The following is a 13,400-nucleotide window of genomic DNA, read 5'->3' as shown; positions in this document are numbered from 1 at the left end:
CATACTGTTTGGAGGACAGGGGGCTCAATGTTGCTTTTTTTAAACATTTACTCCATAAGCATAACATTACATAAAGTTGACAGCAGAGGTACACTTTTACGAGCAGTTAGACCAAATGAATTCTTTGTTGTGAGGAGGTCAAAGGTCACAATTTACATGTACGTCAGACACGTACTCTACAGCGGATGTATCTACATGGTAACAAAAATATTTGCTAAGCTACATTCTGCCAAAGACAGGTTCTAAACTTAAATTCAAGTCTTCCATCTTCAAATATCAATATGTTTTATTAGCCTGCATGTATACATCAATGTCAAGATGCAATACAGGAAATCTATTAATCTTATGGCACCTTGTCCTTACCAAAGGAAAAGGTCATCAAGTTCTATCATTCTTTATATACCTTTTGACCAAACATACATGCCTTTAGATTTTCGCCCTAGCAGTCACAAGTACCATGACCTCAATCTTAATCTCTTTTAGAGAAATGATTTCCTTCTTACGATGATATCTTCAATTTTCTGCCATTTCAAGTAGAGTGATGTTGGGCAGTTTTGGCACAACAGATTGGTATGGGAAACAAGGACGATCCCCAAGCTTATAACTTATGGGCTATCGTAAAAGTCAGGGTTTGAAACTGATGGTTGGATACAAGTGTTCTACATACCAACTTGATGAGTCAAAACTATCAGGATATCCACATAAACCAGCGACGTCCAGCATTAGCACCTACAGGGTCTGGTTTGGAACTTCCCATCCTACCTATGCAATTCTTATGTACACAAGGCCCATAAACATACCACTGCACAATAGACCATAAACACAGGCATTGGTTACCTTAGGAATGTGTAAAAGAGTAAATAATCGTTGGCTTCAGTCTGAACACTACCTTTATACCTGGCCTCATTAACATTCAGGCTAATCACCTTCAAACCAGCATTTCTGCCAAAGGAACAGAGTTTGACATCCTTCTCTAGCAAGGGACGACCTGAACTTACTAGTACTCAGAGAGCGTAAAAGTAAGGGTTTGATACCTAATTGAGTCTGACTGCTACCTTTACATCTGGCATCATTAACATATTCGCTAATCACCTTCAGACCAGCATTTCTACCAGAGGAATTATGTCCTTTGACAATTTTTTCTTGCTAGGGATGCCCTGAACCTACGCAGAGGTGCATGCCACCCAACCCTATCCCATACACACTTATAACACATACATGCACAGAATCATTTGGCATAAAACTATATAAATGGAAGAAGTTCATCATGTCAATTGCTTAGATTCTCCCTTCCCTGAATACACACACTACATGTCCCTTCTAACACAGATGAAAATTTTCTCAGCTCTTGAAGAGTTGAAAGACTTTGTCTGATTTAGGAAGACGAGATGTCATGAGTGATGACCCATGGACTTGAACCAGGGTCTCTTAGTTATCAACTCATTAGAAGCAGGAGTCAAAAGTGAGAGCTGCTAACAGTTGAGCCACAGAGACAATGTTCCTTACCCACTTAGAATTCATGGTGTCACTGTCAGTATAGAAGCCAAGTTTGAAGCCTGATAAATGATTGTTAAGTACTGCTAACCTCCAGCTTAATTTGGTTTGGGAGGAAATGAAGAAGGAATGCCAAAGCACTAATGTCATTTTCCCCATCTGCCATCTCTCAGATTCCGACGGAGTTCAAATTATGTGCACTGCTAATGGACGTCTACCTTGTTAGATTTCATCATGATGTCATTCTGTGCATTAAAACTGTACGGCAAAATTAGAGGGCTGGAAATATTTCTTTCTTAATGTTCATCAAAGCAAATCATAATTTTATCATGTGAAATTAGTAAATTTGAAAGGCTGAATTGAAAATAGTTCTGTTAAAATGTTCATCAAAGCACAAAAAAATTGTGATATCATCTTTTTATCAGACTTTAGACAGACAACACTTTCATAGTCATGCGACTGTTGTTGTCGACAACGTTGCCGGCGACAATATTTTTAGGCTGTCTAAAGAGGATCAAAATAGTCGTGCGAGGGTTTTTATGGAATCATCGTGCCACCACCTCGGACCAAGTCGCGCGACCCTTCAGCGGGGGGTCCGCGGCTATTCCTCACATGTCTAAAGAAAAATCGTTGCCGGCGACGGGACTGGATCATATGCTAATAAGCCTGCGCATGCAGCATGTTTTTTTCTATTTGAAAGGGCATTTTTCTCCGTAAATATACATGCAGTCAGTGATGGAAACGTATTTTTGTCATCAGAAACTGCCTGTTCCAGCGCAATGCCCCGCCACCAGTGGCTACATCCTTCATGATACTAGTAGTAATCTGTAATACCACCGGCGGCCGCAAACGCCAGGTTTAATTCCAGATTTTCCCGTCCCTGTGTCATTCTTTGTTGGGGACAATGTTTGTTTGCAAGCAAAAGAATAGTAATCTGCTGCATGACGAAAATTACGAATTCTCCCGCCATTTTTAATTTGCAAGCAAGAGGTCACTGTGGGTCACGCACGCACCGCAGTAGAATCCTGCGCCGCGGATGTCCCGCAATACTCTGAACGCATGTCTAAAGACAACCGTTGCCCACAACGAATAGTCAATAACAGTCGCACGACTATATAAGTGTTGTCTGTTTGAAGTGGGCCTAAGTGCAGCAAAAATCGAAAAGTGAAAAATGATTATCTCCTTACATTCTTTAAAAAAACTTAATTTCGTCTTCATCGTGTGTTACGTAAATACAACATTTTGGTGAAACAGCCATATGAAAAATTAGGACATATTTCATCCATCATGGACTGAGTGAGAGCACTCTACCAAGATTTTAGATTATCGTGCAACCTATGTGTTGGGGGCATCTGCATGTATGAATATTCAGAAAAAAAGACCACAACATGTCAAAGACAAAAGACAAAAATAACAGAGAGGTCTGCTGCAATACCAAAATCACATGCCAGGGGGCCAAAAATCAACCATGGCCCTCGTCTTGTGTCATGATAATCCATCCAGCCATTCTTGAATCATGATAACAACAAATATAGGGAAACAAAAACACAGACACACACCAAAAACAATACCTTCATTTTTCATGAAGGTAATAAACTCACAACCCATTGTTTAAAAAAATCAATGCCGATGCTGTTGGAAGTTAGAACTAGCATTTTACTAGTTACCTCACACAATAACAATCTTACCATTGTCGGGGGTGATTATAACAAGGCTTTATAATTATCCCATGATGCTGAGAGAACTAATCTCTCTTTTGTTGGGGAAGTCTTTCTCCACTGTGATTTAAACAGTGACAAATACATTCAGCTGTTTCTGCTCTGGTCAGACAGAATTGTTTACATAACAAAAGGAACAAAAAGACTCAAAGGGAGACAGAAGATTCAAAGGTCACTTCCTCATTCAAAGTAGCGTGAGCACAAATCTAAATGTACATGTGTGTATACCAGGGGGGCAGCGCCCCCGGAAAATATGTTGGGGGGCGTCGCCCCCCCAGAAAAGCAAGCTGAAACCTTGTGTATTTTTTTGATGATGGAAATTTCATTAAATCAAGCTAGTCTAACGGCAAAATTTACCCCCGAAATGCAAGAAATGGCGTTTCAGAGAGTCCCGATTTCAAAATTTTGCCAGACCTCCCTTGTGACGGCCCGCGTCTTCGGCGAAGGACAATATGTTGCGGGAGTGTCGCTCTCAAAAATATTTTAAACTGAATTTAACTATCGTACTTAGCTTAGTTTACAAGCAGAATGTGGCCCCCAAATGCAGGAAATGAAGTTTCAGACGGTCAAGATTTCAAAATTTTCTCCGTAACTCCCTAGCGATAACTTGCGCCTCGGGCGCTCACAACGACCAAGGAGCTTTTATCAGATAAAATGGTGAAAATTTGTGTGGGTCATCGCCCTCAATTTCTTTCTATGACAAAAATGCCATTAGATTTAGCATAGTCTGCAAGCAAAATTTGTCCCTAAAAATACAGAAAATGGCATTTCAGAGGGTGCAGATTTCGAAATTTCCCCAGACCAACCTTGCGACAGCTTGCACCTTCGGTACTCGAAATCATGAAAATATTTTTGGGGCATCGGCCTCGCTATTAAAAACCATGTGTCTTTCTTACAGAATTGCCTTCAAATTTAGCTTAGTCTGGCAGCAAAATTTGCCCGTCAAAACGAAGGAAACGGCGTTTTAGAGGGTCAAGATTTCAAGGATTTCAAGATTTCTAGGATGGTCGCGCCTCCGGGTGACGGGACGGGTAGCGCGCTGCAAAGTTCTGTCAGTAAAGTTCGCCCCCCCATGCGAAATTTGCTGCCGCCGCCTCTGCTTAGTATTTTTCACAAGCAACCTTTTCACCCCTAAAAACTAGCTTTAGATTGAAAACTGTCTAATACATAGGCCATGTCTACGCAGTATCTGAACAAATCAATAATCTACTTTTGTCCAGTAAAATGTAAATACTGTACATGTATTTTAATTGATAGTGTATGTCATCATTTTACAAACATTAGTTAGATGTACTATGAAAAAGGATGTGTCATTTTACCTGTAATAGTAGGAAATATACTAGCACCGCAATAAATGCCATCTTATCAAGTCATCTCTCGTCTTTTGAAACATTCTAGTTTCTACCGTAAACTTTGATAAAGGCCAAAGGATGGAAGTGATTATGAGGTAGAATCAGTAATGAGCCTACACGCAAGTATGTGCCAATACCATTTGGTAAAACCATAATTTATAGTTCACAGTACATTTGCCTCAGCGGCATATAACCCTGTAGAAATATTGTGCATAATTTGTTGTAATTTAGAACTTTGTTCAGGCTATGACAGAACAGTCTACAGACAAAGATGTAACTTCAATAGGCTGCATTTTCCATAACAAAACAGCTGAATTTTGTATGACACATGCAAGGCTGTCCCGAGAATGCCCACAACTTTTGTGATTGTACGACAACCGTGCGACATATGTGACCTGGCCCGAACTTCAGTAATCTATAGATAGAAGTTCACATGGCAATGAGAGTGCTTTGACAGTACTTCCCTACTTCTAATATAACATCATAGCATTACTACATTTTGTACATCTAACAATTTGAAAGGAAGCTGTTAGAGGGAAGCTGAACACCTGACCAGTAAATATTCTTCATCCCGGGCAGAGGCAATAAGGCCCAAAAAAATGAAATGCTATATGCTGGTGGCCAAAACTGGAGTCTGGGATTTGTTATGTCCTCAGAAAGAGGGCAAGGCTGACCCATAGACAGTCAATACCAGGGAGCTGGGTCATGAATGAAACTGCATAACAATACCTGGGCACTGGAAACAGCTGGGAGCTAGATTTTCTATGGCATTCATTCAGAAACCTGACCGGAAATTCTCTGTCATCTATTGAACCAGTTGTGGTCCCACACTGGGGATATTTGCTCAATAACACACAAAAGATGTCTTATCCTATTCATAAGCAAGGAAGTAGACACATTTGATGTACTGGGTATCTGCTGTAAATGGAATTTCCTTTGCATGACAATCAGTGCTAAGAAACAAAGATATGTCCCAGGAGTAACCATTTCTATACTAGAGCTGGTCAATTGTAGCAGTGAGTATCTATCATAATTTAGGAAGACTGCAAAACAGCAATTATCTATTGATCATTTGAAAGAAACCCTTCAAGTTCAACAACCCTTGACTGGAAAAGGGTTGCATCACCATTTCGGATGGTGACATGAAGCCGTCAGCCTTGTGTATGAGGGAGCTTATGGCATCTAACCTCTGCAAGAACCCAACACATTGAGAAGAAGAGAAGTGCCCTGGTATGCTTGGCTGAGTGTACATGTACAGGAGCAGTAGAAAAGCTACATACAACATAGCATTAATACTAGCCAACGTCACTCGATTTCCCTTTCCATTACTACAACCCTGCAACAACCCCTTTTAGAGTAAACTTGGAATGTGAGCTCACTCCAGACTGCTGGACAACTACTAACCTAATCAAACCAAAAAGGCTTTCCACAGGAGAACTCGTTACGCTGGACGAGCAACCACCTGACACACACATACACATACACATACAGACATCAGGTGATTTACGATGGTCCACTTCACACCTACAGACAAATCTACTCACACTGGACACCACTTTTCTGGCTCATAAATTTTTTAACACCAGTTTTTAAATGGGTCACTGAATGTGTTTGGATACAATGGCAATGTTTGAGCTGAGTTTTCTTTGTTTGGCACAAATTTTCAAAGGAAGTCAAACATGACGATATCTTATTGTAATATTTCTATTCCATTACATGTATTACAAAATGTAAATCTAACAAATGATTATGAAAAATGTCTGGAAAATAACGTAATCAGCAAAAAATTCTAGCTGAAAATATTCAAAGTGCTTGATAATCATAATGTGCAGGGTCTGTTATCATAGTAGATATACCAAGATAAGGAAATACAATTTGTCTTATATGCCTGGCAATTGCTGCAATCAGATGAAGATTGCTTTTTCAGGTCCCTTTCATCTTTTCCTTCCTAGGACCAGTAATATCATTAGAGCTACTAATACCACCAAGAACAGAGAGGGCTACTGTGTGCTTCTAAAAAAGGGATTATAACTCAATATCTTCCCTGTAATTTTTTGCACATTACAGATACCAGACGAGAAGATAACACATGACGATATAAGGAAAAGCTATCATTACTTTTGTTAACGGCCTGTATTTCAAAGGATGTGTTTTTGTTCCTGAATAGCAGGCCATGGGAATATAACCCCTTTTTGTAGCATCTACCTTTCACTTGTGGGGTTCCATGACCTTTCCAACTGACCTCTGCAACAGCCTTCAGGCAACCCTAAACAAAAACACACCAAATGGCGGGAAAACCAACCAATGGTGTACAGTTACAGGACAATTATATGCAAGTTATTTGGAACAGTTGTCTGTCTGGTACCTTACCTGGTGTAATTCTATACCCTCTCAATTGTTACATACCTGCACATTTTGGCTACCAAATCAAACTGTCATCCTTACACAATGTACAGGTACATAATTTCATGAATTTGTGGTAATAAAGCCTTTGTTGTACTTATCAAATATCATTATCGTTGTGCAATCAGTATATTTCTGTGCACCTTTATTTTTTCGGATAGTTGCCTGTGCACCAAGCCTGATTGACTCATGAACTTATACTTATAGCAACCCAGACAACCTCCGGCCAGGGAGGGGCTATTTACAGCCCTGGATTGCATCTAGTTTGTGTCACCTATTTCCAGAAGTGAATTTGGAGCTCTGAGCTATCTAATTCTGTTACAAGCAGTAGTCGGTAGTCCATCCATTCTGGTATCTGTTTATACCTCTCAGTGGCCTGATCTATGTAACCCTACAAGACCTTTCAAATAAACACAACATCCTCCTGTAATCTAAGAGCTTACAGCCACTAGATATCTCAGAGAGCATCTTCTGGCCACAACTTGTCATAGGGTCTACATTTCACTGACCATAACAGCCTTCCTTCAACATCTATCAGTAATCACTGTAGCTAGGGTTCACACCAGGACTTTCCATAGCACAGCCACAGGGGGCATCTTGTCACTGACGAAACCATGTTGCAAGTGATACAGAGGTGGCACTTAACGGTTTGGGGGTAACTACATTTCCTGCATTTTGCACACAAAATCTTACTAATATAAAATAAAGCCAACATTCTTCTACCATTGTCACAAGGCAATACAAAAGCCCTTCCTGCACTGATTAAAACATAGCCTGGGTGCCATACAATTACTACCGGGCCCACCCTGATGTTGTTGTTTTTTTTTTCAATTTTTTAATTTAAACACAACATAGAGGAGGTCATATCAAAGCCATAGGGGTCAACTGCGCTCAACTGCCCTGGCAAGAACCCTACACTATAAAAGAAAGAAAAGATGGATGTGGATCAGCAAGACAAACGATTAAGGGATCAAGGAGACATTCTTTAGAAGTGACTTCAGGCTAGTTCAACGGTTCTTGTTAGGCTCACCTCCTATGAACCTAACTTAGCGATAGATGCCACGCTTTAGAAAGACTTCCACCTGCCAAGAGCACCACATCCCCTAATGTACGGGCAAACATTTATTTTTCAGATTACCAAACCCATTACTGTGTACAGTATATAGCTTTGGGGCTTGCCTTGGCGGCAATATTGACTTCCCTGTGTCTTTCTTCATGAACCTTGACAAAAAGCCAATCTGTTTCAGTCCTTGGAAACAAAGTAGGAGTGTACTCTTGATGATACATCACAGTGTAATCTTGCTGAGAGGGTCAAGTTCCAAGGTTAGAGTGAAGTCATGGGTGGGCTGTTTATTTTCCTTCTTACATAAAGGAGAGTCTTGGAATGCCCCCAAGCAAGCTGCTGAGTTCTAGCATTTCAATACTTCTTTAGTTATCTTATTGATTTGTAAGTTGTTTCCAAGTACAGAAATTTGGCTATTAGGATGAACAAAAATTTCACCCCATTTGTCAAAAAAAATCTGTGTGTGACTTAGGCAAAAATATATTTTCTAAATGACAGATCTAACAAAGACCTCCCTAACAATGAGTATAATGCAAAATCATTTGAAGCCGGAGACAGCCCTGACTCTGATTGTGTGTACCATGGTTCAGAGCCCCACCAATTGACCAAAGGGTTAAGGGCAGGACTCAAACCCCAACTGATCCAGCAGTGGAATTATCAACCACCTGTCCCTAACTACAGCTCAAATTCCAATGAACCCAGGATGTCATTTGAGCTGATCTGTGCCATCAGTTCACAAATTACTGCAGGTCTGTGTGAGACTACAACAGGTGTGTCTCATCTAGCCAGGTAATTATCATCCTCCTAACCTTCTCCTCCACTGTCCCTGACCAGAGACTGAGAGCATGACCTTACATCACCTCTGTTACCAGGGTACTCTCCAAAAATTTATTACAATGGTCCTTAAGTGTAGGAGGGTGCACAATTTCTATATGAATTTCATTTCATTTTATTCACATTGGGCAGAGAGCACAATGTCTTATGTGAGCACTGTCCTGAAAACATAAATACCAAACAAAATAATATTAAAAAGACATGTCAGCAAACATGAAAATAAAAGATGGGTACAGAAATGTAATAGTAAACAGGACAAGTCAGTATACATTGATAAGGAGATTCTATCTGTACAAGGGATGAATTAGTAGACTATGATGATCAAAAATGTAACAGTACCGTGAATATGAAAGTTAAGTGGATCCTCTAAGTAGTCGCCTACTTAAAATTTTAGCAAAATAATCCAGACATTTGGGATTAAACACCCTACTAGTAAATTTAAAAATCTGCATAGATCTATCAGGGATGACCTAGTAGTAGTACCAGTTCAGTAGTATAGCAGAGCAGTACGATTCTTTTACAGTCTGCTTACCACCCAAGAAAGACAAAGGATTAATTCAACTTGAAAGTAACAACTGTTTAGTACCTGGGGAGTCCTCTCATTGGGTGGAGTCATAAGGCTCTTCCGCAGCTGCCTGTCAACGTAAGACGCCATGACGATCACCTGCTGGCGACGGCTCTTCAGAACCAATCAATACCCTCTAGAGGAGTACTCTGGAGCAGGAGTTAATGCTGATGACCGCTCTGCAGCGAAGCTGGCGATCTCCTAGGATATCCAACAGGGAATAAAATCCAGACAGCGATCGATAGCAGGAGCTCGTAGACTTGGCTCCCCTCCCATTCTGATCATTAAAGTTTTAACTTGATTGGTCGGAGGGAAACGCCGATGGGAGCACAACTCTCCGGCGTACCGTATCCGCAGGGAAGACTTGGGTCTATACTGTAGATGGTTTCCCTGGCCTACTTCTGTCAATGTCCATTCAGAGCACCTGTAAAGAAGAGAGTAAGATTTAGTGAGATGTCACCTGGGGTCGATAGATTGCCCAATGTCTACAAATTAAAGAGAAGACCTTAAACACTAAATTCACCTAGAGTAGGTTATAATTACAAGACAAGTGTTGGGTGGTTGTCAGGGCAAGGATGGGATCAACTATAGATAAAAATAAAGGCACAAACAAACTATCACATCATCGTAACAGTAAACTTTAAGGTGACTATTCTGGAAATCATACCTTTACACTTAACAAAAGTGTTTAAGAGTTCACAGAAATAAAATCGAAATCATTTGTTTTCTTACTAATTCAGGTAAATTCACTAATGCACTAACCGCTAGATTAAAAGGTCTGGACCTTAGCAGTTAGTGCATAATTTGTCCTTGTAAGCTGGTCCAGGGCTCGAATCCCTGAAGCTAGGACTAGGAGACTGTTCTACTCTCTTCTTGCATTTCATGTAGGCCAATCTTTCATTGACCAATAATGTGTGTGTGTTCATCGATCAAAAGAGACTTAACCAACCTGTATATTACTTTCTTCACTCAACCGATGTTAAAGTAATTATAAGATCAAATTCTGATCAATCCAAAAAAGACCACACCTGCCCCACACACAACAACAACATAATCTACAACAACACATGCACATTTACAACACAGCTTTGTTTGTATACAAGTAATTCTGGTGTCAATTATGATCCTACAAATTTGTCACGTACAATTTGAAGGGTTATCTGCTACAGATCGTCAAACTCGCCAGGACGCAGGTAAGCAAGAGCCTGGGGCAACACGTATCGTCGCACAAGTGGGTGGAATAGAACCACTGCATGCGGGGCAAAACATCCCTCATCAAAAACCTGATCCCGTGGGGTTTTATTTGCAGACAGACTCAGTCTGTAAAGTGTATGGAGCTCGTGCGAGCTTAGATCCTTTGAACACACTGTACTCTGTCCGGCTCTGGCAGAGTTATCCGTCGCAATCTCCGAAACATATGGCGTTCCTAACGCGCTCGCTAGATGGCAGCTATTTACAGCAAAGAAAAACATCCGGGTGACCACACGTCACATCCGGATCCTCCTCTTCTAACTTAGCTCGACTGAGCGAGGTAAGATATTTTTCATTACCCACTCGGCAGCGCGTTTTTCAGCTCAATATGTCTTCTAATCAAGTTCCCCCCGGCTACATCGCCTCCCAGCGAGCCGATGGTACCCAGCAGGATTCGCCGGGGACCCTTCCTGCCGCTCCAGCGCCGGGAAACGGTCAAAATCAGTCGATCGCGCCAAGCGCACATGGCCCGCCCGCCACCTCTGAGGTGCCGGGGGACCACACATACCATGCACACGGCGGCTCCCCCCACGATTTGGCGGGAACCGAAGTTCTGTCAGTCGGATCGCAGATCTTTCAAGATCCAGCGTTTGTGCAGGGCCTCCAACAAATGGTGGCTGAGGCAGTGTCTGGTTCGATGCGGGCCTTTTCGGACCGCAACAGTCGGTCCAGGAGCCGCTTCTCAAGCTTTTCCAGCGGCAGCGGCTCGGAAGACGAGGACGATGCTCGCTATCGTCGGCACAGGCGCCATGAGCGGTCCAGGTCCCCCCTGCACCGCCAAAGGGATGACGTGAGTCGCTACTCGTCCCGCTCTCGGTCCCGTTCTAGGAGTCACCGCCCGACCAGCCCGTCGGCATCTCAGGTTCGGGACGACATTAGTGTCCTTGCTCCCTCCGAATCAGAGCTTCATGAGCGGGAGCGGAACCTTGAAGTTGAACAGGAACTCATCCCTGACCAGAAGGAGGAGGAGGTGACCACGTCCCCCCCTCCAGACCCTTACGACCTCCTCACTTCCATTGAACCTAAGGAAACAGGGGTACTTGTTTCAGACAAGCTACTCAACTGGTTCAAAAATGAAAGGTGTCTGTTGTTTTCTCAGCAGACTTTTGACACCACCGTCAAACCTTACTTACTGGACCAGAGCCAGTTGGAAGCTGTCTCGGCCCCAAACCTACAACCTCTCTTGAGGGAGAAGTGGGAGGGGATCAAACACTCGGTCCAAGCGGTCAAACACGATGACTCTATCAAGAAAATCCAGGAGCACGTACTGCGCGCAGTACAGCCCTTACTAGTGTCTCTTGACACGATAGTACCCCTTACTGTGTCCGATAACAAGGAGTTATCGGAACTAGCTAACACACTTGTGACCAACCTGAAGGTTACGGGCCAACTCCTGGGCAGTGTCTGTAATGAAATCACAGGAGTGAGGCGCCGCCTGGTCCACGAGTGGGTGGACCCAAGGTTCAAATGCTTGGTCCACGACAAGCAAAAGGTGCCTGGGAAGTCCCAGAATGTCGATGGACGCCTTACCAATGCCACATGTAAGTGGCTCCTGGGAGAGGATATCATCAAGAACATTGAGGACTGTGAGAAAACGGAAAAGACAGTGGCCAGGCTAAACAGCTCAGGTTTCGCTGCCAACAAGCCGGCCCCTCTCTACAACAAACCGGCATCACCGAAGACTCAACAGTCTTCTGGTACCAACCTTCCTGGGGGGAGGCACCGCTCCAGGGGAGGACGTCACCACGGTCAATCTAACCGCTCCTTTCGTGACTCACACAAACCCCAGGGCTCAAAGAACTTCCACAAGGGGAAGCGCCAGACAAAAAACTAGAGGTTACACCTCACCCCTCCCTGGTGGTATCACCCCGGTCGCCCCCTGCGCTGCAGCCTCTTACCCAAGTAGCTGGCCGGCTACAACACTTCCTGCCACAGTGGCAGGCCATTACGTCGGACGCCTGGGTCCTTCAGGCGATCCAGGGTCTGAAGCCGCAGCTCACAGGACGACCAATACAACGCGTAGCACCACGAGAACAGAATCGTTCCACAGAGGAGACAGACTTAATTTCAAAGGAGATTCAGTCACTTCTGCAGAAGGGGGCGATAACGGAAGTTCTGCCTACACCGGGAGAGTTTGTAGCCAGCCTCTTCCTGGTTCCAAAGAAGTCGGGCGGCTGGCGCCCGGTCGTAAATCTGAAACCTCTCAATCAGTATGTGTTGGCCCCACATTTCAAGATGGAGGGACTACAAGACCTCAAATCTCTCATACGTCCCGGAGACTGGATGGCATCCCTGGATATCCAGGATGCTTACTTCCACATTCCCATACACCCATCCTTTCGCAAACTCCTCAGGTTTCAGTTCCAATCTCGCCTGTGGGAGTTCCAAGTCTGCCCTTTCGGGCTGAATTGCATACCCAGAGCCTTCACAAAGATCACCAAACCCATCATAGCAGTGATCAGATCCCAGGGGATTCGCATAATCATTTACCTGGACGACATCCTCATCCTGGGCACGTCAGCCCAAGAATGCAGGGACAATCTGAAGTTTGTCATCGATCTCCTGACTTCTCTAGGATTTCTCCTGAATTGGGAGAAATCACAGTTGATACCCACCCAGAAGATAACCTTCATGGGCATGGTGATCGACTCCCTGCTCCTTACCTTCTCCCTTACAGAGGAGAAAGTGATGAATCTGGTTCAGACCTGCTCCTCCTGCAA

The 13,400-nt window shown here is 43.2% G+C and overlaps 1 protein-coding gene across 2 annotated transcripts in view; it reads right to left on the bottom strand.

Moving 5' to 3' along the window:
• The window catches only part of LOC118411352 (rap guanine nucleotide exchange factor 2-like), a 93,024-nt gene that overhangs the window by 69,538 nt on the left and 10,086 nt on the right, over nt 1-13,400 (bottom strand). For both annotated transcript variants that reach the window (XM_035813591.1, XM_035813592.1), the window contains exon 2: nt 9,451-9,853. In XM_035813591.1, coding sequence (XP_035669484.1) covers nt 9,451-9,519 — 69 coding nt within the window. In that variant the 5' untranslated portion in view covers nt 9,520-9,853. The remainder of the gene's footprint in view (nt 1-9,450; nt 9,854-13,400) is intronic.

Source organism: Branchiostoma floridae, chromosome 3 (genome assembly GCF_000003815.2).
Source record: "Branchiostoma floridae strain S238N-H82 chromosome 3, Bfl_VNyyK, whole genome shotgun sequence".
In the NCBI taxonomy this organism is placed as follows: domain Eukaryota; kingdom Metazoa; phylum Chordata; class Leptocardii; order Amphioxiformes; family Branchiostomatidae; genus Branchiostoma; species Branchiostoma floridae.
Note: the sequence above shows the minus strand (reverse complement) of the source record. Positions and strands in the feature narration are given on the sequence as shown.